This window comes from Podarcis pityusensis (genome assembly GCF_964106645.2).
Source record: "Podarcis pityusensis genome assembly, chromosome: Z".
Classification (NCBI taxonomy): domain Eukaryota; kingdom Metazoa; phylum Chordata; class Lepidosauria; order Squamata; family Lacertidae; genus Podarcis; species Podarcis pityusensis.
This window is the reverse complement of record NC_138044.1, coordinates 41,215,833-41,242,111: the sequence shown is the minus strand read 5'-3', so window position 1 is coordinate 41,242,111 and position 26,279 is coordinate 41,215,833. Positions and strand designations below refer to the sequence as shown.

At 43.9% G+C, this 26,279-nt stretch overlaps 1 protein-coding gene across 5 annotated transcripts in view; it reads right to left on the bottom strand.

The window, feature by feature from the left end:
* Positions 1-4,438: 4,438 nt before the first annotated feature.
* IL1RAPL2 (interleukin 1 receptor accessory protein like 2) overlaps positions 4,439-26,279 on the bottom strand; it is a 492,821-nt gene continuing 470,980 nt past the window's right edge. For all 5 annotated transcript variants that reach the window (XM_080991115.1, XM_080991116.1, XM_080991114.1 and 2 more), the window contains 3 exons: positions 24,984-25,127; positions 21,463-21,633; positions 4,439-7,146 (listed from right to left, as the gene is read on the bottom strand). In XM_080991115.1, the coding sequence (XP_080847241.1) occupies positions 6,446-7,146; positions 21,463-21,633; positions 24,984-25,127 (1,016 nt within the window). In that variant the 3' untranslated portion in view covers positions 4,439-6,445. The remainder of the gene's footprint in view (positions 7,147-21,462; positions 21,634-24,983; positions 25,128-26,279) is intronic.

The window sequence follows — 26,279 nt, the reverse complement described above, 5'->3', positions numbered from 1 at the left end:
ATAAGCTGCACATTTTCCCATTTACAAGAACATAAACCAGTGTAAATACATTTTGGGGAGTAGGATTCTTAAAAAAAAACCACAACAGTGAAATTTTTGAAAATCTCATTTCTCCCTTGTGATATAGGGGTAATAATGGCATAATGATCTCTTTGACTCTCCATAGAAAAATATATTATGCAACCTAGTGTGCCTTGGGAGTTTGACTACAAAGGTTAAGAGTTCTGTGCTGTGTAATAAATTAAAATTAATTTCATAGTTTTGTGTTGGGATAAAATGAATGCATAGCAGACAGGAAACAGGGAATGGAGGGGGAAACTTCCAACAATTCTAGCAACAGGAGAAGTGAATAGCATTTGAAAACATATTTTAAGGATTACAGGATAAGCCCAGGGAAAGTAGCTACAGAGGAGCACAGGACTTGAGTGGATGGATTATTGGGGTCAGTTCTTATGTATCTTGGGACAGCAGATTGATTTGCTCTTCACAGCATACACTGCACTTGTTTAATATTTTAATAGGTGGGTGATGGAAAAAGCCACTTGAGACCATTTCAAAGGGGATTCAGACCGCTATTTACTTAGTGGCAGTGACTTATACATTTACTCGTCAATACAGCCTGCAAAATACAAGCATCTGAGACAGGATGCAAGAGAGGGCTGGGCCCCTGTACCTTCTGCAGTTGAGTAGAAGAGTTTCAGCAGAGGGAACTTGGCACCTGGAAGCTCCCTCTCCCCTAATCCTAGGATTGCTAAAGCACAAGAAGGGAGATGTCCTATTTGAAGCCCATCTGCCATGTTCCATCTTCAGGCAGGTTTCTGGCTGCCACCACAAATCTCCCTCTCCCTCTCAAGCAAGTGATGGGTGAACTCTGACTGGCCATTCTGTATCATGTGCACCTTGGCTCACTGATGTGCTGGCCAGTGTCACAAGGCCAGCTTCGTAACCTAGGATGGGGTAGACAACATGCACTCAAGGGTGCCAGTTTGCCTCCCAGTACAGCCTATGATGCCTTTGAAAGGTCTTACTAAATATCCCCTTAAAAATCCACAGAGCACATGTGACTGCTTGTTCTTCCTGCTTGAACCCCCCTGATAAAACATGACCAAATTTCATTCGATAATCCCAGGACTGGACACCCACCATTGTCTCTGTTCTGATGTGAGGAGAGGGGCAAAGAGCGTCTCCCTGTAAGCAGTGGCTGATGAAGTGTTTCTTCACCACTGTTGATGGTGGTGGTGGTGGTGGAGATACCACAGCAGTTTGTGCTTCTGTCTCATTTACTGCTCTTTTAGACATGGCAGTCATTTTGTGCAGTGGCAGAGCTTCATCCTCTGGCACTGGGGGGCGGAGAACAGGCGGGGGTGGGGCTGGTGCGCGTCTCGGGGACATGTCGCGCTGCCCGTAGGGGCATGGCATGCATCCTGGGGGGCGTGGCGCCCAGCATGGGCATGGGAGTAGCTGTGATGGCACCCCACCGGGATTGCGCTGCAAGGGGCAGTGCACTCCCCCCGCATGCCTCTTCCTCTGCCAGTGATTTTGTGTTACGCTGGGCCATTCATTTTGTGACTGCTGCCCATGCCAACTCTTACAGAGGCAGCTTAACAAGGGGATAAACTTCCTCAGTAAATTGGCAAGAAGCAAATGTCTTGTCCAAAGCAAAAAAGTGTGAAAACAACTGGAATGCCATGGAGGGCTGTCTTCTGCAGCTCCAGGCATGCATTTCCAAGCTTTTGCATGCCTGATATGTATTTGGATATAGGCAGCACAGTTATGTTTGCTAAACCAAGTAAGAGATGCTGAGCTGGATAAATCTGTCCCTTTTGGTTTCTCTTCATGTTTCATTTCCCCAACCTTAAGTTCAGGTCATCCTATTCTTAAATGCTCGGCCTTACACCCCCACCCGCAAACCCTAGAACCACTTGCATGCATATTATTGTGCATTTTCATTTTGCAATTCCATGCACATTTCTCTGTTTATATGTATTTTTGTACACAATAATGCCTGGCAAAAACAATTAGCAGGCACAATTCCCCCTTCCATAGGATGCCTTTTTGTATGTTATTTTCACTATTTATTTATTTTTGGCATTCTTGTGGTTAGAGAATCTTTTCAGAAAGTGTTTGGTGAGTTCTCTTTATGTTGTAATCAAACGTCTCTCTTGTCCCTAAGTAGATGCCGCAAGTGCTTTCTATGCCATTCTATAGTTATATGGAAGCTATCAACTGAATCTATTGCTTGGCCCCATCTGCACTATGATACCACTTTCAACAGTTATGGTTTTCCCCCCAAACTCCTGGGAGCTGTAGTTTGCTAAGGGTGCTGAGAGTTGTTAGGAGACCCCTATTCCCTGCAGAGAGCTACAGATCCAAGAGTTCCCTGGGGAGAGAGATTTATTGTTAAGCCACTCTGGAAAATTTTAGCTCTGTAAGAGGAAGCATTGGAGAGTCACTTCCAGTTAGTGTAGACAATACTGAGCTATACATTATGATTCAGTATTGGCCAGCTCCCTATGTTCCTGTGTACATGTATGTAAAAGTGCACACATTGACCAAAAATGCCAGGTTTGCATCCCATTGTTACTTCCTTTCCAAACAGGAAACTGCCCAGCTGGCTTTGCAAAGTAGGCACATACTTGCACAGGGGAGGGGGATCTCAGAATGTGAACCATTCTGTCAACACAGGGGAATTACAAGTACATAAGAGACTCCCAGTTTTCAATGTGGCAGTAGTTCTTTCTGGTAAGTATTGATAGTTCTCTGCAGAAACTAAGCATGCACGATGAGCATGGAATTCATTGCAGCATATGCACACCACCCAACCAAGGATATCAATATAAGTTCTACTTTTGCCAACTAGGAGATGCATACAAGATGGTGCATTAAACATACAGGACACAAAGTTAGTATCTGGTAAATGCCAGCTCTTACATTAATGGAGCAAAAGAGCTGTTCCTCCACGCAAGCTGATTTGCGCTGCAGCGCCAAGAGACACTCTTGCTGATTTTCATTAAAGTAATGTTGGAGGGTATGTGGCTCTGCTCCACAACTTCACACAATAGTTTTTGGTTGGCTGCTTCCATGGAAGGACAGAGGGGTGTGTGTGTGTGTGTGTGTGTGTGTGTGTGAAAGTTATCCTGCTATACAAAAGTTACATTCACATTCATTGCTCTGCCCACTTTTGCCACTGGCACAGGTGCTCTGGAAGATTTTCCAGAAGGGAATGCCGTCCTCAGGCTATCAAGCTTCCCCACCCCTGACCTAAAGGTTAGTGTAATGGTGATGAGCACCCAGCCCACTACAGTTGTGCTGGGAGTAGAGCTCAGGCCAGCGTCAGAAAACCCTGTCTCCTTACTTTGGAGACGCATCAGGGTCATGGTGAGAACAAAGATTGACCGGCTACCAAGGCAAGCCAAGATCTGCTGAGCCCCACCTTCAGGCAAGGTAAGGGCAATTAATTCGTATTGTTTTGATTCATAAATTTATTAAATTAATACATAATTCATATCCTCCAACACTTCTCAGATGAAAATAGCGACACACCTGAAATATCCTAATTCTTAAGCTAGCAATTGTTTTGTAGGCTGCTATGCTGTTTTTTTCACACATTGCTAAAGGTTCTGGTCTGCTGTGTTACTTAACCCTACAGTAGCCCTGTCCAATGAGGTGTATATTTGGTTTAGCAGTAGCAGTAGCAGATGGTGGGGCAGCAGCATTTTCCTGTCCTGGTAGCAAATTAATTGCTGCTTACTGGGAAAGTGGGAGGGGCAAGGTGGTAGAGATGTTAGCATTGTGCAATCATACTGAAGAGAACAATTGTGTTGCACAGCGCTGACCTCCCTACCATGTTGTCCCTCTCCCTCCTTGTAAGCAGCAGTGACCCACCTGCTTGGTCAGGTAAGCACCATTGCCCTACCCAACGTCCTATACTAAATATGTTATATCAACATTTCAAAACATACCTCCGCTGCTGCAGAACATACTCTGCTGATGTAACTATGCCTTAGTATTTGTACATATATATTTCTTTGCATACAGGCTAGAATCAGGGTGCATCCACCACAAGCACTCATTTAAAGGCTGAACTTCCTGAGAACTTCTAAATCCTCAAGAGTGATCATGTTAGTGACTCACACAAACTTATTGGAACAAGACATCCCACAGTGGCAGGAAACAGGGACAAAATAGTGGTTTACAAGGGCCAAATTAAAAGAAAAAGAATAAGGTGTGCAGTCTTTGGTTGGGCAACATGTTAACTCGGATAACCAGAAGTGAAGAGAGATGGATAATTCTCTCATGCCAGCTCTGAGATTCTTAAGTGCTCAGTGCAAAGCAAGGTGGTGTTGGGGGAAGTTATCCAGTCTCGGAATACTTAGTATCACTGCCCTCTAGAGCCTATCTTGTGAGAGTGGGAGAAATCACGTGGGACAGGTAGGAGTGGGGGACAAAAGTTTATTCAGTTTGTATTTACAGGTGAACCGACCTAATTCGCACTTTCTGAAACAATATGTGAACCTAATACACTACCATCCTTTGAAATGGGCACTTCTCTTGTGTTTTGCAATGCAGTTTTCCAGCCAAGATTTGATTTGTACAAAAACACACATACCAGGATAAAATGTGGGTAGAAACACATATATTAATAAAATAAGATACAAAAAGGAGAAGCATACATATTGGCGGTGGGAGCGGCGGCGGGGTGTTCTGCAAAAATGTGTATATTAATGCAAATTTGCACTAAGCAGCTGATGGGTTTTCAGGAAGATTTTAAAAAGAAACGTGTAAAAGTGTGGAAAACTGAATTTATGACTGGAGAAATCTGAAGCTGAGAGAAACTGAAACTATCAGCTCCACCCACTCCTAAGGACAGGCCACAGGGTTCCTAGCATGAGGACACTCTTGAGTCTGCACACTGCCGAGAACAGGCGATACCATTGCAGGATGCGGCCACATTGTCGGTCCTTCCCCTGTGATGAAACTCCTCATAACATTATTGAAGTGGCATGGGATGGAGCCACAATGGAACAGCAACCACGTTGCTCTTGTAAAAAAAGAACCAGTGGTGACTGGTCCATTGAGGAAAAGGGGCATTGCCTCACCAACCTGCCTGCCCTCAGCTAGCACCTGCCTGCCTGCCTTTTTACAGGCACCCAGTCAGGAGGTGGCCAGTCACTGGCTCTGGTTTCACCTGCTATCCATCTTCTTTTCTTCCACCCCAACAATCACCATGGGCACCAGCCATCACTGATCCTAAGTAGCCCACTGAAAGCAATGCAATGGGACTTGCTCAGAACGAATCTTTTACAGGGTTGTACCCAGGGGATGCAAATTCTCCTTCTGTTTTAGATGATTAGCAATATGACTGAAGTTATACCACTGGTAACCCGAACAATGCAGCACTTTTGTTTGTGAGTATTGCTGTATTTTTTTCTTTCTATTGCTGACATTCTCTGTCAAATGTCAATTTGTAAGCTGTTACACCTTTAAATCTGGAAAACAGAGGGAGGGGGGAATAATAATATCCCTGTGCAAAACTTACATTACCATTAATACAAATTTTACAAGGTCAAGAAGTCTAAGAAATGTTCCAATCGGCAGCTGGTTAACAAGACAATACCATTGGTACATAAAATGCAAAAGGGAGAAAGTTCTTAAAAACCTGCAAAGCCAGTTTAAACAAGTTTAAAAGAAAAAACCCTACAGAAACAAAACTGTTGTTAAATGTCCTAATTTCTTTAAGAAAAACACAATGGCAGCCACTCAGTTGAATAGAGAAATATCTTGAGGATGAAATGATGGAGGAAGTGAAGTGGACAACGTGTTCTCCAAGCGTAGGATTTGCTGAATGAAAACTAGAGGCTATCACCTGCAAATGTTCATTCACCTGGACCACCTTCCAAAACGTATTGGTGATTATCTTATAAGAAAGATGTCCTAAAATATTTCCTTTACAGGAATGTGTCCTCCAGGCATGATTTGAAAATACAATAATTCATTGTAGCTTGTTATGTTTCAAATTTTCAAACTGTGTTGTTCTTACCTACCTATGCTCTTTCTATTAAAAAAAAAAATCCATTTATATCTCTGAATTACTAATATATAAATACAGACTATCACATATAGCATTAAATGTCACTCCATTGTCAGGCTGTAAACTCTACTTCAAAATACTCTCCAATGCCCTCATATATATATATATTTCATATAAAGAAGCATTAAAACTGTACATTAAAAGATATGAACTTATTTGTGAACTACAAAAGTAGGTTCCTCCACCACTTGCTAATAATTTTTGAAATGTAAACAAAGAGGTTCAAGTACAAAAGTGTGTTACTTGTGACTTGGCAAAATATTTTGGCACCTGATGTTATATGGGTTCAAGGTCCTTTTAATAATTTGTCTCACTGATGCTCAATAAATCAGTTTCAAAATGCTTATATCTTTGCTACCATATATCGCTGGTGAAGCTAAGCTCCCTTGTTGACAATGGTAGCAGGGGGTTGTTCCTATGGAATTCCTGTGTTTCTTTCATGCTGCTATTAAGAGGCAGCTGTCCATTGAATAGCGTCAGGGGTATGTTACAGTAAGTGTGGTGATTACTGCTTATGGCGGCTAACGGCAAGGTTGCAGACTGCATGTCATACTCATATCCTCTGCAGTAATGTCTGGTTTGCACTGGATCCGGTTGTTGGTAATCGGTCAAGTCGGCCTGAGAGGCAACCAAGGAAGCAGAGGTGTCCGTCACAGCAATGGAAGGCACCGCCTGAAGATCCCCAAAGAGTCCCTGTTCAGCAGAATCTAGGACCTGGCGCCGAGATAAAACCTCTTTTTTCTTTGCAGGCATTTCATAGAGCAAGGTCTTCCAAAACTTTGAATTCAGTTTGTTGCTTTTTGGACCATTCCACTTGATGACTGAGGAAAGTTTAATAGTGTGCTTTAAAGATTCCACTTCCTGGTAATTCACTTTGCTTTTTAATTCAGGGCATTCAATGAAAATCACTTTGATATCTCCACTGACAAGCATGTTATGCAGTCTGTTTTCCATCTCAAAAATACTCCACCCTCTCCTGAGAACGTAATCCGGAGTTAGGATGATAATGAGTCTTCGGCTTTGTTCTATGCATCTGGAGAGATCGTCAAGGTATGCTGTAAACAGGAAGAGCAGAAAGACAGTAAAATAGAGAAAAATATACATTGCACCAAAGTAACAATTGAAAAATTAGCCTTGCAATTTAAGTAGGGGGTAAGCGCTCCCTTATACCTTGGTCAGCTCTACAGTCTTTCTAGATTATTCAAGAGCACATCTCAGGAGATGACAGTGCCGTCTCTATGTCCTAAGCATTCTCTGTTTTCACATATCCTGTGGAGAAGGCATGAGCTTCTGCCCAGGTGGGTCAGTCATCTCTTGCGTCACAGATATCCTAGTGGTTTACATGTATTTGTTGCAGTAAAACGCCTCAAATGCGAAGAGCAAATGCACATCTCCAAACAGGCCATGGACATGTGCATGGGAGTCACAGAAAATCATAATTTATTAGTGCATGTACTTTGTGTTGTATCCAATGAGGTGATGTCACGTAGTGGTATACTTGTTCTGATGGAGAAACATTTTGAGCCAGTGGAATGCTGTTGTGCAACGAAATACACAAGCAGATTGCTGATAACTTTGTTCCACAATAGACTGTGCAATGTGTTTCCCAACAAGTTTCCACTAGCACAGCTGTTGAATTGGATTCCTCTCTTGCACAGCATTAAAACTCCTGCACAATTAGTGCATGAAACAATTAATTCTACTTTTGACCCCACCCTCCTCCCTGCTGAGTTCTACATGGATTAAGGAGGAAGAAGCTGACAAACACCACCACCCCAGGGCCATCCATGAGGAGGAGGGCTGGCGGAGAACAAGCTGGTAGGGCAGTGCCCCATTTATGCAAATAGACCAGACTTCTCTGCTTTTGCTTCAACCACAGCAAGGTACTTACTGGGTCTAATCCCTGGATTGTCACTTCTGAGTCCTTCTTCCTGGCTCTCTCTTGGCAGTTTTCTGGGGCCCAGTTTGGAGAGCTGACCACAAGTTGAGAGCCACCATGATTATAATCAGGAAGCTTCCAACCTGCTGCCTCTTGCACTGAGCTGATCAGGGCTGCAGACTGAAGAACAGCCTGGAAGAGGATGCCTTCCTCTCCCACCCCCACCCCCACCCCCCAGGCTGCAGGTTTGTCTCCTTTGGCTTGGGAAGGCTCTAAAATGTTCCATGTAAGCTCTAGGCTTTGCCTGAACATGGTACCCCATCTCTGGCACTTATTAGAACATCTGCTAGCTTCCCCTAAGATATGGGTCCCAGGAATTTAGGCCTCTGGCTCCTTAGTCAGCTGTGCCTCAAATTCAAATGTGGCTCTATAAGCCTGCTTGCCCTCCGAACTCTCCTTAGACCACAACTTTCCCCAGTCACACTACTGACCCTGCTCTGTTTCCTTTCCAGGTAACACACCTTGAGTGTTTTACCTGGCTAGAATTGCTTGTCTGGATGGATGATAAAGGTGTGTGTGTAGAAACTAGCTGACTGCCGAAAATAAAATTTACCTTAATTGCCTTGCTCACTTTCATTTCTAGCCCCACCCACCACTGGCTTGTGGCCCCTGGAAGGTCAATCAGTAGGGAATGTGGCCCTCGGGTTGAAAAAGGTCCACCCCTTTCCATTTTCTAGTCTTCCTACAGACTCAGGATCATGACACCACTTCTGCTTCATTGCCCCTCCCTGCATGACCAGGAACTGCAGAATAAATTATGCAAACAAAGGGAAAATATATACATTTGCAAAATTTATTTGTTTGGAAATATAAAGTTTATTTCTTCTAGTTTTTCTTGGTGCACAGTTTCAATTTAATTTGCTTTTTTTAAGAAAAAGCACAGGAGTACACATTGCTTTGCTGACATATCAATATAATGCTGGTAAAGCATATTTATTGTAAGTCAAATGAGAATTTTGGAATGCCAGCTCAGGCAACCATTTTTGAAAATGCTTCTGACACATAAGATAAGAATGTTTTAAGGTGTGTGCATTTACACTGGAGATGGGTTCAGGGAGGAATTATCTGGCAATACAAATGCAGGTGGCATTTTATAGATATTTTATGAACTGCTCTTGCCTAGGATAGGCCACAATGGGGAATTTGCTGTTTATGATGATCCAGTGATACTGTCCAAATCTCTTCTTTTCAATAAGAAAGAGATTGAAGGACAAAGAGAGAGCCAGTTAACCAAATACAAAAAATATTAAATTTTCCTCCCCAGTTACTATTGACAAGACAATCACTCCCTTCCACTGCACAGAGTTTTGGAACTCAGACTTATTGACTCAGGTCATATCGGGGAAGGGCCATAGCTCAGTGGTAAAGCACCTGCCTTTCACACAGAAGGTACCAGGTTCAATTCCCAACATTTTCAGGTCGCACTTGGAGAGATTGCAGGCAGAAACCCTGGAGAGCTGCTGCCAGTCAGTGTAGACAACACTAAGCAAAGTGGAACAATGTCTTCCAATGTTTCTGTTCCTATATTTAAACTGCAGATATATTCCCCCAAAGAATCACAGGCATTGCAGTTTGGTGGGCAGACAGAGAATTTTATTAGAGATTCCTAGCCCTACCCCACAAAAGTATAGGCTGGTACTTGATGCCAGTCATACTCAAGAGTACACCCACTGAAATTAATGGACTTTAGTAACTTAAAAAGGTAAAGGGTCCCATGACCATTAGGTCCAGTCGTGGCCGACTCTGGGGTTGCGGCGCTCATCTCGCTTTATTGGCCGAGGGAGCTTCCGGGTCATGTGGCCAGCATGACTAAGCCGCTTCTGGTGAACCAGAACAGCACACAGAAACACCATTTACCTTCCCGCCAGAGCGGTACCTATTTATCTACTTGCACTTTGACGTGCTTTCGAACTGCTAGGTTGGCAGGAGCAGGGACCGAGCAACGGGAGCTCACCCTGTCGCGGGGATTCGAACCGCCAACCTTCTGATCGGCAAGCCCTAGGCTCTGTGGTTTAACCCACAGCGCCACCCGCATCCCTCTAGTACTAACTTAGGTCCCTCTAATTTCAATGGGTTTGATTTCAATAGGCCTGATTTTGACACAGAAACTGCTTGGGCCGTCTTGTTTGATGAGATATGTTGGGAGAAAGACAAACACAGCCCATTTGTGTAAGCAAACAAAGTATTAACCTTGAAGAGCTTGTCACAGCAAGGCCAGCTAAAGCTCTAAAGGAAGAGCACTTCCAAGCAAGCCACACCACTCAGGGAAGGGCCTTAATTAAGATCTTAAGGTACTAATGGTGAAGGAGAGTATGGGAACATGCACTGTACTCCAGCTATTTGGGTTCCAATCTTTTCAGGGCTTTAAAGGTAAACATCAGCAATTTGAATTGGGCCCAGCAGTTAAGAGGCAAGTAGTGTAAGCATTTAAGAATTGGTGAGTCTTGCCACATATGGACAGTTGTCTAAGGTCACCAGATGCCCCCGTTTTCTGGGGACAGTCCCCAGATTTACAGCCTTCTCAGTGTTCACATGTACACAGCGAACAATAAGTGTCCCTGGATTCATTGAAAAAAATCTGGTAACCTTACTGTTGTCAGGCTGTTGTCTTGCCTGACATATGGACTATATGAAAGCCAACAAACTGAAGTTCATTCCAGGTAAAACTGAGGCACTGTTCCCTAGACAGGATGGGTGGGAGGTGTCCTACTCTTGATGGGGATACATTCCCTCTGTGCAAGTACATAGCTTGGGGATACTGCTGGATCCTTGCAACTGCATGAGGTTCAGGTGGCCTTCCATCAGCTTTGGCTGGTGGCCCAGCTATGCCCTTATCTAAATAGGGATAGCCTAACTTCTGTTGTCTACACTCTGGTAACCTCTAGATTAGATAACTGCATTGTGTTATATGTGAGGCTGCCTCTAAAGATGGTTCAGAAACTTCAGCTGGTTCAGAATTCAGTGGCTAGGTTGCTCATTGAGACAAGAATGTCTGAGCACATGACACCAATCCTGGCCCCATTGCACTGGCCACCAATCAAAGTGCCCCAATTCAAAGTGATGGATTTGCCCTATAAAGCCTTAAATGTCTTAGGGCTGCTATACATCAAAGGCCACCTTTCTCAATATAAACCAACGTAGACCCTGAAAACATCATCTGAGGACGTTCTTCATGAGAGGTCCAGAGGGTGGCAACGCAAGAACAGGCCTTTTCTGCAGTGGTTCCCCATTTGTGGAATTCTCTTCCCAGGGAGGCTTGCCTGGTGCCTTCACTACATATCTTTAGGCACCAGGTGAAAACAGTTCTCTATAACCAGAATTTTGTCTGGTCTTTTAAATCTGTTTGTGGGTTACTGATTTGTTTTTGTTATATACCTTGGGATTTCATTTTGTATTTTTATGTTGTAAGTCACCCTGTGATCTTTGGATGAACGGCAGTCTACAAATTTAATAAATAATAAATGAATAATAACAAGAAATACTCTGAGTAGGACTTGGTTCCCAGGCCAGAAGAGGGACGAAAAACAAGTGGGGTTTTTTAAAAAATAAAATTGCAGTCTATATTATTTCCATATATTGTTAAATTTATTCAAAATAAGGCCTCAAAAGTTCTCCTGCATCCATTTAGGTTTTCATAATAGCAATAAAACTGCATGGAAACAAAGTTGGGTTATGTATGAATTAAGAGCCAGCCATTGCCCAGCCTGATTGTTGCCCTCCATTGGATTGTAAATATGACAGGAAATGGACCCTTAGAGCCAACATACTGAACCAGTTTTGTTTCATGGTATTATTATTATAAAGCAGATGGCAAATATATTTTCCAAATGTCAAATAATTCCCCCCGCCATGATCCAGACAGCTTCACTGTACTAGTGACTTGCGGTCCCCACAGATACCTCTTTGGCAGGAGGGCAGACAAGAAGAGCTGGGCAGACAATCCCCTCCCATTTCACCCATGCCCCCTGGTGGAGAGGAGGACTAGCCGAAGTCCTTCTCTACTTACTTCTTTCAACTCTCCTTCCATTGGAAGATAGGGGCACCAGTTGGAAGAAGAGCCTGCAGAAGAAAGAGCACATTGTAGGGGTTGTTCCAGGTGGAACTCATCCCACATACAGTTTTGGCTGTGCGGTTCAGCATATAATGATCATGATAATAAATGGTTTAGTGGTTTTATGGGCTAGTAGGAGCAAGCCTCAGGGATACCTGTGGGCTTCAAGATGTTGTGGCTCCCATCAGCCACATTCCACATGGCCAATGACACAGGGTGATGGGAGTTATAGTCCAACCACATCTGGAAGTACAAAGGTTCCCCACTCCTGCTTCATACCACTGTTTTGCCAAATTATTGGTGTAGAAGACTCTTAACTGCTGCACCATCATCTTGATTCATAGGATCAAACGTACATCAATATTCAATTCTTTTTATTAGATTCTTATCACAAAGAAGGATGGGAGAGGGAACCAGCGAGCCTATCAAAACTCTGGTGAAAGCCCTAATGATTCCACTGAATTTTTGGGTCCATTCCAGTGCAAATATCAGTTTGCTATTGAAGCACTGCCTTAGAACTGCATTATATACACTTTGTATGAAGTGGAGAGTAACACAACCACATGCTAAGATGCAGCAAAAATTGCCCACATAGATTCATGTGCATCTACTTTGCTTTCCTCCCCAGAAGAACAACATGGTGCTGGAAGCTTGCAAGCCTTAGTTAATGCCTCACTGTGACACAAGAGATTAAGGATAAATTCTCAACCTTACTGACCACCCCCTTCCCTGACACCTTCACAGGGTACTGGACAAACTGCAGCACAGAAACAGGGCCTATTTTCTTAGCAAAGGCACAGAAATAAACATAGGTGAACAAAGTGTGTGTGGGGGGGAGGGTTGATCACAAATGGATCAATCAGAATTAATGTAGTGTAGTGGTTAGAGTGTTGGATTAGGATCTGGGAGACCAGGTTTCAAATCCCCACTTGCCATGAAACTCACTGGGTGACCACGGGCTTGTTATTGCCTCTTAGCCTAGCCTATCTCACGGGTTGTTGTGGGGATTAAATGAGGAGGAGGAGAACAATATACATCACCCTAAGCTCATTGGGATATAAATGCAATCAATCAATCAATCAATCAATCAATCAATACTAAAAATCCACATCATGGTTGAAAGCTTGTCCACACTTATGGGGTTAGCTTTGGATATAGACGAGCCACAGTTTCATCTGTGATATAAATTCATCTTTTCTGGTGCCAATTGAAATTGGAATTCTAGTCGCTTAGGCAAATTTCCATTAGACTGCTTGCTAAAGTTCAGAACAGCCTAGATCCTTTATTTTCCATCTCTGTGATCTTGGTGGACTTTGAAGAGCCACCACTATTGCACAGGGGAGAATGCCTATACAGTATTTCTTGCAGCTGCTCCAACCTGTACTTGGAAAACCTGTGTGACAAAGTTTCCCACTCACTTCAGTGGAGCTGGCTCCTTGGTTGAAGTGAACAGGAAAACTCAGCTACACTGGTGTTCTATCACATATTTATGAAGCTGTGCACAGGGAAAACACCTCCAGCAATGTGTCTGGTGCTAAAGCACAAGTGCATCTCGAGCTGCTTTGTAGTAAGCAAAATCAAGTGGGCTGCAATGGACCATTCTGTTCTTATGGGGGCAAGGACAGTATGAAAAAGCTCTTGGGAGCACAATTATCACTTTGGAGAGTATTGTACTCCACCAGGTTCTGAACAAACACTGCATATAGGAGTGGGAGTAGAATGTTGTTAAAATTGAAGATATTGGCATGGAGATTTGGACTCCATGTAAGCAATTTTTTCATGTGCTAACCCCTTTCCAGATCAGATACAAACAGATTAATTACTGAATGTAGCTAATAAATGGACTGGGATTCAGAGGCGCCATCTTCTGAAGCACACTGAGGGCGCCCGATGCAACGTCCTGACATCACATGTATAACATCCTGACGTTACGTGTGCAATGTCACACATCGTCCTGACATCGCTCTGTGCCTGGCTCCAAAAATGGGGGGCCCTGCCCCCCCAAACCCCCATTGAGGAGGCCCACAGTTCCTCGGCCCCTTGAATTGAGTGCCTATGCTGGGATATATGTTGCCCTAAAGAACAATTTGACAAAAGGTATGTTAGTACCATCAGCAGTATAAAAACACAACACATGCTTACACTTTCCTAAATTTATGAAGATCCATAAGCCATTTTAACATTTTCTCTACCTTGATAAAAAACAAAATAAAAACCATTAGTAATTTGTTGCTGCGAGATGTGGAGATGGTCACTTGTCCAGAAGGCTCAAAAAATTAAATGGCGAACAACCACCATGCCTCTTGCTTCATAGAGTTTTCTTTCCAGTGCATGTCTTCCAAAATGGTTATGTATGATCATGTAATTATAAACCATGACAGTTAAACAGAACCTCCATATTCAGAAATTGGATACCTCTGAATACCAGGTGCTGGGGGTAAACAAAATGGAAAGGCTATTCCTCCCCATGGCATAAAATTTATGGCAGTTCTCAGGAAGTTTTGCCATTCCAGAAGTTGCTGGGCTACAACTCCCACCATAACTGATCATTGGTCATGCTTACTGGGGCTCATGGGAGTTGGAATACAACAAGATCTGGAGGACCACCAGTTCATTATCTGTGCTATTAAAAAAGATGCAAGAATACTTTATACTGAAGAGGGTAGTCTATAAACATACCAAATAAAATAAAATAAATAAAACAAAATAAGACCGACTTTGACCCTTAAGTGAAATTATGACCAATTATTTGACAGCACTGAGATTCATTTTTGGTAGGGATCAGGAGCAGCCCCATAGTGAGCCAGAATGAACTGTGCGGCTCAGGTGGCAGATCAAGAGGGTGTGTGGATAGCATCTCCCCAACCCAATTTCCCACCTGCAAAGCTGCCTTTTCTCATCACCACCACATCTGCTGGTTGCTGTTCCTGCGGACAGCTGTGGCACAGGTGCTGCCTGAGGCCACCTGACTACAATGCCTTCCTCAGAGTGCAGCCCAGATAGGAAAGTGTGGTCCTGGGGGTCCTGGGAGGTGGCAATTGGTGGGTGAGTGGCAGCTGGCTGGTGGTGGGGAAGCAGTGGCAGAAGATGGTGGCAGCAGGTGGAGAGAGAGAACTGGTGTTAAGAGGACCTGGGAGACAGGGCTTCAGATCCCTACTCAACCATGAGGCTCAGCCTAACCTACCTCACAGGGTTGTTGTGAGGATAGAATGGGGAAGATAGACACATGCACCCCACCCACTAGGAGCTTCTTAGAGGAAAAGGCAGAACAAAAATGCAATATAAATAAGAGGGCAGCAGTGAAGCACCTCAGGTGGCACAGTGTCCTGTGCAAGCCCTGAAGGTGTAGATTCACCAGCAGCACATTCTGCAGCTCAAGATTTTGTGCTGTGGTGGCTACAGCCATGCAGTCTGCTTCCACTGTGTACACATCTATGCAAACAAGAAAAATGTTACTGGACACTGAGACAACCAAGGCATTAAAGGCTTAGGCTCAGCATGCCTTTCCCCAGGGCTGGCACTGCAGTCAGAACTGATAGCTTACTTTCACTGCTCTTCCCCTTCTTGCTGAGCATCTTTCCAGCAGGTGGAACCCAATGCCCTGTCTTTTGTCACCCTGGCCAAATCCACAGGCTTGCAAAGAGCAACAGCAGGAAGCTCTGGCTGGCTTGTGAGGCCAGACCTAAAGGCACAATCCGACAAGCTTAACCTTTCCTTTGTGAGAAAGAATTAAGTCATTGGTGTGAGCAAGATGGCAATGCCTGTTTTTACAGATCACGGCAGCTTTAGAAAAGGACCAGTGCACCAGCCTTTTCCTGTCTTTCATCTTAGTGGGCAAGTATTTTTTCTGTTCTTTTTTAATAGAGAGAGTAGCATTGTTTGCTCTCAGCATCAGATATCAGAAGGTATACTGCTCTGAATGTGGAGGTTCTACTTACCTAATCATTGGCCTGTCCTCCATGAATAACTGTGTAGGCACCTCAGGTATTGACTTAGAAAGGAAGTTTTATTTCCCAACTAGAAATAAGGGGTCTATTTACTGCAAACTCAGGGTTTTTCTTTAAAAAAATTCTTTTAAAGAAACCCAAAGCAGCCTGCTTTCAAATTCATATTCTGCATTGTCATCATTTGGTGGAGATTAAGCATTCCTTCCGTTCTGCGTGAAAGAATCAAAATCCTTTCAGAAACCATGAATCGTCCCAGTTGCAAGGGAGGGAAGTGACAGGATATATCACTCAATGCTTAGCAATGAGAGCTGACGTCCTCAGGTAGTGTATATTTCTGATGATGGTTAATGACTCTCTGAAATTATGCTGATGAGTCTTTGCTGCAGTGCCTGAATGACAGGTGGACACAAAGGAAAATGCCATCCCGTCTAGAGAGAGGCACCTGCAAGGATGCCGATTCATTTGAAGCATTTGTTCTCTTCATAGAAAATAATAATAATTGTGACTTAAAATACTTTGATTCTGCTCACTCCTTAAAAAACAAAAACAAATTACGCCTGGGAAAAACAGCAGCTGTACATGAAACAAAAAATAATTGTTCCCATAATTGGCTTCATGGAGTGTATAGTTATACCTCACGTGTGTTTTAACTTGCTATGTGTCTGCGTGTAGATAAGCAGTTGTGATGAACCAAAGGTGAACTGTTCTGGAGGCTCTGCAACCACCATCGTGCTACTCAAAATAACCCCACAATTAATTGGTAGTTGCTGTAACAATGAGCTCAGATATGTTTATATTCACTTGCTTTGATATAGGCTAATTGGCTTGCTTTGATGTTAATCTTATCTGTGGGCTTGGGGTGCTGGGCTCTGAACCCAAAAAGGGGAAACTATCTGTAAGATTTGGGTGTTTGCCACCTATGCCCTCATCTGGTTAGGTAAAGTGATGGAAAGTCTAGGCCAAAGTGGTGTATGTTGCTTTGTTCATAAAGGATGTGTACATGTTTGCTTCGATGAGAACAAGCCATCTCCTTGCTGCAGTGTCTGTCCTGTGTCTGTAAAGGCTGGGAGACCTGACAAGCTGATCTGCTGTAAGTCTACACCTTCTTTTAATAAAGCACTAGAACTGATCAATCTGGAGTTTTCGACATCCTTCTTTGGTATCCCTGCACCCAAGGTTTCTGACAAGTCCTCCTTTGGTCCTATGGTTCAGAACAGCAGTACACCAATAATGAGGAACAAGTGCCTCTCTGGATGTTGCTAGACTACAATTCTCCTCATCCTTGATCATTGGCCATGCAGGATAGGACTGTTGGGCTACATCAGGGACAGGTAACTGCTAGCTCTCCAGATGTTATTGCACCACATCTCCCATTATCCTGAACTATCCTGGATGCTGGGAGGTGAAGTTCAGGAACATCTGAAGGACACATGGTAGATTTGGGGAAGAAATTTGATTCAGTTTGTATTTAAAGGTGGACCTACTAATCCAACTTTTCGAACACGATTTGAGAACTGAACCATGGGCATCCTCTGAAGTCACATGCCTCTAAATTTTGTGATACACTTGTTAGGGGGCAGTGTGTACATTAGTCTAAGTGCATATGCAAATGTGTATATTAGGAGACAATTCACTAAAATGCCGATAAATTTGCACGAGGAGTTTTTCCCCCTAGGAAAAACTGCAAATTGCAGTAGAAATGTGGAGAATTGAATTTACAAATGGAAAAATGAGAAACTGAGGGAACCAAAAGAGATCTGCCCAACTCTCTTCTGGATCACATCATTGCTTGACCACAATTCCTACCACCTTTTGCCATTGGGCCATGCTGACTGGGGCCGATGGGAATTGGAGTCCTACCACCCTGGGAGGCACCAGATTTCTCATCCCTATCATAGTATGTGACAAGGACTGAGGATGAGTTTGAAAGACCTGCTACACAGGCACAGGGGCAATGGCCTTTCACCATTCCAAAATATGAATGGGATACCAATAAAATAAAAATGTACATACATACAGTCTACTTCCCTTCATTAAATGTTTCTGCAGCAAGGTGGGAGGGGCAGGAGGTGCTTCACACAGTGGTTTAGCAAGCTGCTGTGTGAAGCAACCACTCTGCTCCTTTAAATGGGTGTGGTACCTGGGGCAGGAGGAGCGTGGGACAAGCTGTTGGGGATATCTGAGGAGTGGATGAAGTGACAGGGGTGACAGCTCCTGGTATGCAATACATATGGTGCCTGGTTTCCCCCCTTACAAGAAAACAAGTCTGCAAAACTTTTTTTTTTATAAATGCAACCTGATTTGGCAGAGCCACCAAGAGCCAAATGTAATTGCTCTGGAGGCCTGAATGTGGTCCATAGGCCATGAGAACTCTAGTCCTGAATGAATTTAGTAGCATTTCCCAAGCAGGTAATGGGCTAGTCTTGCACAATGGCATGCACATCAGTGTTCACTTGAACAATGGCAGAACAGGTTGTAACACTTCTCTTCCCCTGGCTTCCAAAATCATGTTGTTAACTTAATTTGAATGCTATAGAAAAGGCAGAAAGACAACCTGTTTTCTGCATGCTATTTGTGCCAAAATCCATTGGTTGCTAAGTTCCAGGGACAAACAGCTCGACTTCCTATTCATCTGGGGTTAATTAGGATCAGTGCTACTACTACCTTCATCAAATTAATCAACCCAATGAAATTTAGAGAAAGGGTATTCGCAAATAATAAAGTAATAAAATCTTTGGCTAAGCTGTTAAAACATACCCTTTAATACTAACAAATGTTTGGGGGTGATTTCTCCTGTTGTTAATTCTTTTTAATGTCTGTTTGCATTTTATAATTGTTATCACAGGCAGAGTGCAGATAGAATATTCTCAATTGCCTAACTATGGTTAGGAAGTTTGCTATGTTGTTATATGCCCCTCACATATTTTCCTTCATGCAAATCCTCCACAGTTTCCAGTATTAAAACGAACAATGGTGCATATTACTTCTGCAACAGCACTAACCAGATTCCCTTGAAAACACACTTTAAATCCTAGTTTAAAACTTTCATCCTGAGGAGAAAACCTGTTCACTATGTCTTAGTGCCAGTGGAAATTAAATGCAAAAGATGTAAAGGAAAGGGACATTTATTTGCACAGTAGAAGAGTTAGTGGATGGAAGCCATTCTGATACCACAGAAATTCACAGGGTCTAATTGCCTGCTTTTTCTTTCTGGTGTAACATGATTGTAGAAAATATAATGGCCTGGACATTGCACCTGCTCTGTGTTATCAGGACTGAAACTCTTAAGAACTTAGAATCATAGAATCATAGAGTTGGAAGAGACCACAAGGGCCATCGAGTCCAACCCCCTGCCAAGCAGGAAACACCATCAGAGCACTCCTGACATATGGTTGTCAAGCCTCTGCTTAAAGACCTCCAAAGAAGGAGACTCCACCACACTCCTTGGCAGCAAATTCCACTGTCGAACAGCTCTTACTGTCAGGAAGTTCTTCCTAATGTTTAGGTGGAATCTTCTTTCTTGTAGTTTGGATCCATTGCTCCGTGTCCGCTTCTCTGGAGCAGCAGAAAACAACCTTTCTCCCTCCTCTAGGTGACATTCTTTTATATATTTGAACATGGCTATCATATCACCCCTTAACCTCCTCTTCTCCAGGCTAAACATGCCCAGCTCCCTTAGCCGTTCCTCATAAGGCATCGTTTCCAGGCCTTTGACCATTTTGGTTGCCCTCCTCTGGACACGTTCCAGTTTGTCAGTGTCCTTCTTGAACTGTGGTGCCCAGAACTGGACACAGTACTCCAGGTGAGGTCTGACCAGAGCAGAATACAGTGGCACTATTACTTCCCTTGATCTAGATGCTATACTCCTATTGATGCAGCCCAGAATTGCATTGGCTTTTTTAGCTGCCGCGTCACACTGTTGGCTCATGTCAAGTTTGTGGTCAACCAAGACTCCTAGATCCTTTTCACATGTACTGCTCTCAAGCCAGGTGTCACCCATCTTGTATTTGTGCCTCTCATTTTTTTTGCCCAAGTGCAATACTTTACATTTCTCCCTGTTAAAATTCATCTTGTTTGTTTTTGCCCAGTTCTCTAATCTGTCAAGGTCATTTTGAAGTGTGATCCTGTCCTCTGGGGTGTTAGCCACCCCTCCCAGTTTGGTGTCATCTGCAAATTTGATCAGGATGCCCTGGAGTCCATCATCCAAGTCATTGATAAAGATGTTCAATAACTTGTGTCTGAGCTTTTCCCTCCCTCTTATTCCTCCTTCCCTGTGTGCCATGGCTTTTTTAGTTTGTGAGCCAGAGGCAGGGACCATCCTACTATTGATATTTAGAAGGTGCTTCCTTGGCTAAAGGACAGGGTATAAATGCCACAAGCAAACAAAGAAGTGAATGTGACAAATGTAAAAGCAAAAGCAAATAAGAGCTGCATTTTTGCTAGACCTTGGCACTGCAATTCTAGTTGACGGAACTGATTTCAGAGGTTGACATCATTGGGCACCTTCCAAGACTCACACCTCTGCAAAGGGCCCACTGTCAACTCCCAGAGTCTCCAGGCTCTGTTTCTCCTCTTTGCTGTGCTGGTCACCAACCAAGCTTGCATGCAGAGAGAGTGCAGGTGAAGAGGCAGGGACAGCAATGAGTGGCAGACTTTACACTTTCTCACTAGGCAGGTGTGCAGCTTGGGCCCAAAGGCAGTGAGGACACCAGTGAAGAGGAGATAAGCTCATGGGCTACCTCGTTCCACAGGGCCCTCCAAAACCTAGAGTTGGCATGGCCAGTCACCAGGAGATTGTCTTCTCCAGAATTTCCTTCCTTACCAAGTAGCTTTTTTCTGACCCAGAGTCTTTACCTTTTAGCTTTGACAGCAGGTTGTGTAGAACCTGTGCCTTTCCAACCAAGTGTTGTTGGATTCCAGCTCCCTCAACCCTAGCTAGCATAGCCAATGAATGAGCAGGGGTGATGGGAGTTGCAGTCCAGCAACTTCTGAGAGCCACAGATTCCCTGGCCTTGGGTTAAAGCTGTGCCCAGGAGCTACCCCTTTTGTAAAGCTCATCAGTCATGCCTCATTGTTGTTGGGACTTTGTATTTCATTTTGGAGAGGGCCATACAAAAAGGAAGCGGAAGCTTATGAATCAGCATGCACTTTTTTTTTAGCATGGCTGGCCTATGCCTGAGGTAAGCAGTTGCCTCAGGGTGGCAGACTCCAGACAGCTGGGACCAGCTGCAGATCTGACCTCCCTGGAGCGTGCCCTGCGCTTGTTGGCCTCCTCCTTCTGCCACTGGTGGGGGGCACACAAGGGCAGGCACACAGTGGAAGTGGCAGTGGTGGGGAGCCAGTAGTTTTGTCTTCAGCAGCAAAATGTCTTGGGCCATCCCTGCTTAGCAGAATTGCACAGGTAGTCTCATACCCCAAGGTGACGGGTACTTACTCCCAGTAGGGATCAGGTCCCTATCCGGAATGAAGAGTTTGTAACCGTAATGCTTCTCCAGAACATCTGGCAAGATTTCAAGGGCAAATTGTTCCTCTTCACTGTTGTCGCAGTCCAGTGTGTCTGGATCCACTTTTGTGTAAGAGAGATAGGCATCGTATTCCTTGTTGTCTGTAAATAAAACCACAAATCACTTTTAAGAAAGGAAAAGAAAGAAGAAATACCCTTGTACTGGTGAGTTATGTCCTTGTACCGGTGAGATAATGAAGAATGCCTGGGTCCGGTGCTAGCTAACAATATAGGCAGCTGCCTTGTGCCAAGTCAGATCACTGGCTCACTTAGCTCAGCATTCTCCACACTGACTGCCAGCAGCTCTTCCAGGTTTCAGACAGGGGTCTCTCCCAGCCCTCCCTGGAGATGCTGCTGGAGAATGAACCTGGAACTGTTCACATATTATGTACTGTCAGTTTGTGTTAAATATATTAAATATTGATAAGTTGTCAATGGATGTCAAGCATCAACATGTATTTCTTCTCAACCCCTGTACTTCTACATCCAACATTCGTAGGAAGTTTCAAAGGACTGGGAACTTTGTAAATGAAACCAGCAGACCTAAGCAATTTCATTGCCTGTATTAACACACAATTACATTGTACATGCAACTGGCTTAATGTATATATTGAATGCATTTATTTACCGGAGCTTTTAATGCAGAGGCACAAAGCTTTATATCACTTCTCAGGTCTGCTGGGGGCAAAGACATGGCTGAGACAGGTAGTTCTGATAAGTATTTGTGAGAAGCTACCATTATTAACAGAAAATGAAAAATCGAACAGTTGATGCAGTGAAGATAAAAGTACAGAATGCTCAGAATGTGGCCTAGGGCCCACGTACCTATGGGACCGCCTCTCCTGGTATGCCCTGCGGAGGACCTTAAGGTCCACAAATGACAACATTTTGGAGGTCCCAGGTCGTGAAATGGTTAGATTGGTCTCAACTAGGGCCATGGTCTTTTCAGTACTGACTCCGACTTGGTGGAACGCTCTGTCACAAGAGACTAGGGCCCTGTGGGACTTGACATCTTTCTGCAGGGCCTGCAAGACAGACCTGTTCCACCTGACCTTTGGTTTGGACTCAGTCTGACCCTTCTGTTTCTCTCCCCTTATGGTTTTGATCTATGGGCTACTTTTAAAACGAGGCTGCATTTTAAATTGCATTTTAACCTGTATTTTAAATTGGGGTCTCTTTCCTATTATGATTTTACTGTAATTTTACTGGTGTTAGCCGCCCTGAGCCCAGTTCTGGCCGGGGAGGGTGGGGTATAAATAATTTTTTTTACTACTACTACTACTACTACTACTACTACTACTACTATTATTATTATTATTTTGAACAATCATCAACAACAGCAACTGGGGATGGAGGATAAGAAATCATTAGCAGCAAATCTAAAAGAATACTTTGTATTAAAAAAGGGAGGCTAAATAGCCAATCATATGTGTCCCCCAAAGTATGGTAATTACCCAAATTTTCATCAGGTGGATCTGACTTGTGAGGAGAATCAGGGAAAGTGCAGGCATTTCTTTTCTCAGCTAGAGAATTGATTCCCCTGCTCTTCCTATTGAAGAAAACAAGGTGTTCTAGTGAGCTGTTACTGGTTCTAGCAGGGTTGGCATATTTCAATATGAGAGCAAGGCTAGATGATGGATGGGCCGAAGTTGGATCCTGGCATGGTTCGCTTAGCAAAAGGAAATCAGCTTTTAAACCCCCAAGGAGCGTGAAAATCTTTCGCTTTCCTGGTAAACAATGGAGTGTGACGCAGCAACTGGATGATGGAAACTCTGGTTTATAGGAAGAATATCCCACCCTGTCGTGCAATTAGATGCATGGTACCAGTAGTGGGTGGCGCTGTGGTGTAAACCACAGAGCCTAGGGCTTGCCGATCAAAAGGTTGGTGGTTCGAATCTAGCAGTTCGAAAGCACGTCAAAGTGCAAGTAGATAAATAGGTACCGCTCCGGCGGGAAGGTAAATGGTGTTTCCGTGCGCTGCTCTGGTTCGCACGAAGCGGCTTAGTCATGCTGGCCACATGACCCGGAAGCTGTACGCTGGCTCCCTCGGCCAATAAAGCGAGATGAGCGCCGCAACCCCAGAGTCGTCCGCGACTGGACCTAATGGTCAGGGGTCCTTTACCTTTTTACCAGTAGTGGCTTGTGCCCCTTGGGACTAGTAGAGCAGAAGGAAGGGAGTCAAAGTCAAGGGTACACAGTGCCAACTAATTTTAGTTTTGTCATAGAGTTGTAAGGGGGCCTCTAGTCCAACCCCCTGCATTGCAGGAATATGCAGCTGTCCCTTATGGGGATAAAACCCATGACCTTGGTGTTATCAGACCACCCTCTAACCAACTGAGCTATCCCTTGCCCCCATCCTCCTCCCTGCTGAGTTCTACAAGGGCAACACAGAGACTAAGGAAGAGGCAGATGACAGGCTGGGCCACTCAATTTCCAATTGTCTTTCCTTTTGCCTGTCCAGCCAACCTCAAACCAACAAAACCCATCACCTTTCCCCTCCCACCCACTTACCGGTACTTGGTTGCTGCTGCTGCCCCTGCTTAGTGTGTGGCTGCTGCTATGCAGCATGTCAGACACCAATTTTCCCCAAGGAGTTTGAGACAATGGAGTTTCCCCCAAGAATTACTGGCCGCATCCGAAGAAACACCTGTTTCCGCTGATCTTCTGACCAGAACCTCCTGTTTCAATTGCTGTGTGCTGTTTTAATGGGCTTGTTTCACTGCACATCTTAATTGCAGAAGGTTGTTTTAATATTTTGATGGAACTATTCTGTTGTGCATTTAAATTATTCTTGTTTATATTCTATCTAAGTGTTATACCTAAGGGACCTATCTAAGCAATATACCTTGAGGGACATCTTTCATCCCAACCCTATCACTGGGGTATTCAGGGAAGTTACTGTTAGTGCCCCCCAATGGCTCAGATGCACACCTCATATCTACCAAGAGCTGTGTGCTCAGTATTGTGGGTCCAGTCTTGTGGAACTCCCTGCCAGTTGATGTCAGACAGTCCCCTCCCCCTGCTGAAGTTCCAACACCTATTGAATGCATTTTTTAAAAAATTATTTCATCAGGCATTTTAATTGAAGTTTGATGTCATAGTTTTAACTGATTTTCATTTTTTGTATTGTACCTTTGCAATACAGACTACTGCAGTTAAGTGGTACATAAGGAGTTTAACTAAATATATTGTGATTATTATTTGATTGCTAATACCATGCTTTTCACAACTCCTGTTAATATCAACGGTGCGTCTGCAGACAAACTTCCCAGCGGATTGTGCCTGCCTGTTGTTGTTGTTGTTGTTGTTGTTGTTGTTAATCAATCTCCCCCAAAGCCCTTAGTACATTTCACATCTATTCTCCATTCCAAAGGACACAGTAGCTATTCAGCATTCTGGATGCTCAACAGAAAACAACAACATTTGTCATAGTTTTTTGGAAGTGCACTTACCATCCATTGCTTCGTCACCTCCAAACATCTGTCTGTAACATAGCATCAGTTCTATGTTGTAGCATTTGTAGATCGTTATAAGTAAAACCAGCACGAGAAGGATGGCTCCCAAACCTCCGGCAAGTTCGATTTTTGATATCAGATCTAGAATAAAGCAGGGAAAAGATGGATGGGCTAGAAAATGGAAGGTTGTTTCTGCTGCTGTTGTTTGCCTTTCTATCATGCCCTTCCTCTGAGCAGCTTAGGGCAGAATTCATGGTCTTTGTTTATTTGATTTATAACCCACCAAATCCCTAAAGCAGGGGTCAGCAACCTTTTTCAGCCATGGGCCAGTCCACCATCCCTCAGACCATGTGGTGGGCTGGACTATTTTTTTTGGGGGGGATGAATGAATCCCTGTGCCCCACAAATAACCTAGAGATGCATTTTAAATAAAAGCACATATTCTACTCATGTAAAAACACGCTGATTCCCAGACTGTCCATGGGCCGGATTGAGAAGGTGATTGGGCCACATCCGGCTCACGGGCCTTAGGTTGCATACCCCTGCCCTAAAGCTTCTGGGATGGTGAGGGTTCCCTGGCACAATGGAATACTATTCAGCTGAAATTCCCCATTCCTTTCCTAACTTAACCATAGTCTCCAAAGGTCAGTCCAGACAAGGAAGTGTTGCAATGCTTATGAAAGGTGTCAGGCTTGGACATGAGTGAGTCTACAGGAGAAAGGAGTTCCATAACTGAGGGAATCCACCAAGAATACCTGTCTTTGTGCCTTTACGGTCTGCATCTGACACAAGGATTATATCATGAAGTGGGGGCTCCTGGCGGATTTTAGAAATCACAACTGGACACATCAGAAGAGGTGGTCTTTAAGCTAAGTCAGGTTTAGGCTATTAAGCTTTAAATAAATTTAAGCCATTGCAAGTACACATTTCTTGAGTAATCTGAAGTCAGTTCTTCACATCATAGCACATGTACATCGTGATCCCAGGAAAATGCAAGTTTTAAGTAGAGCTGTATCTATTTTTCACCCATGCATATTTCTGAGGCAAAAGGGGTGCTCTTGCTGGACCCCCAAATCCCACCAATCTCTACCTTCTGCTTTTTGAGCTGCTGTTTTTCCTCACACCCATTTGCAGTGATAGTTCCGCTCAATGGCTGCTGCCTCAGCACCATTCTTTGTAACTTCAACAGGGCTTCTTCTCCTTTATCCACATATAACTTTAGTCAATCAGGGATCAACTGGTGAATGTGACAACATCATGGAACCAATGAAGATTTGGACATGTGGCAACAAC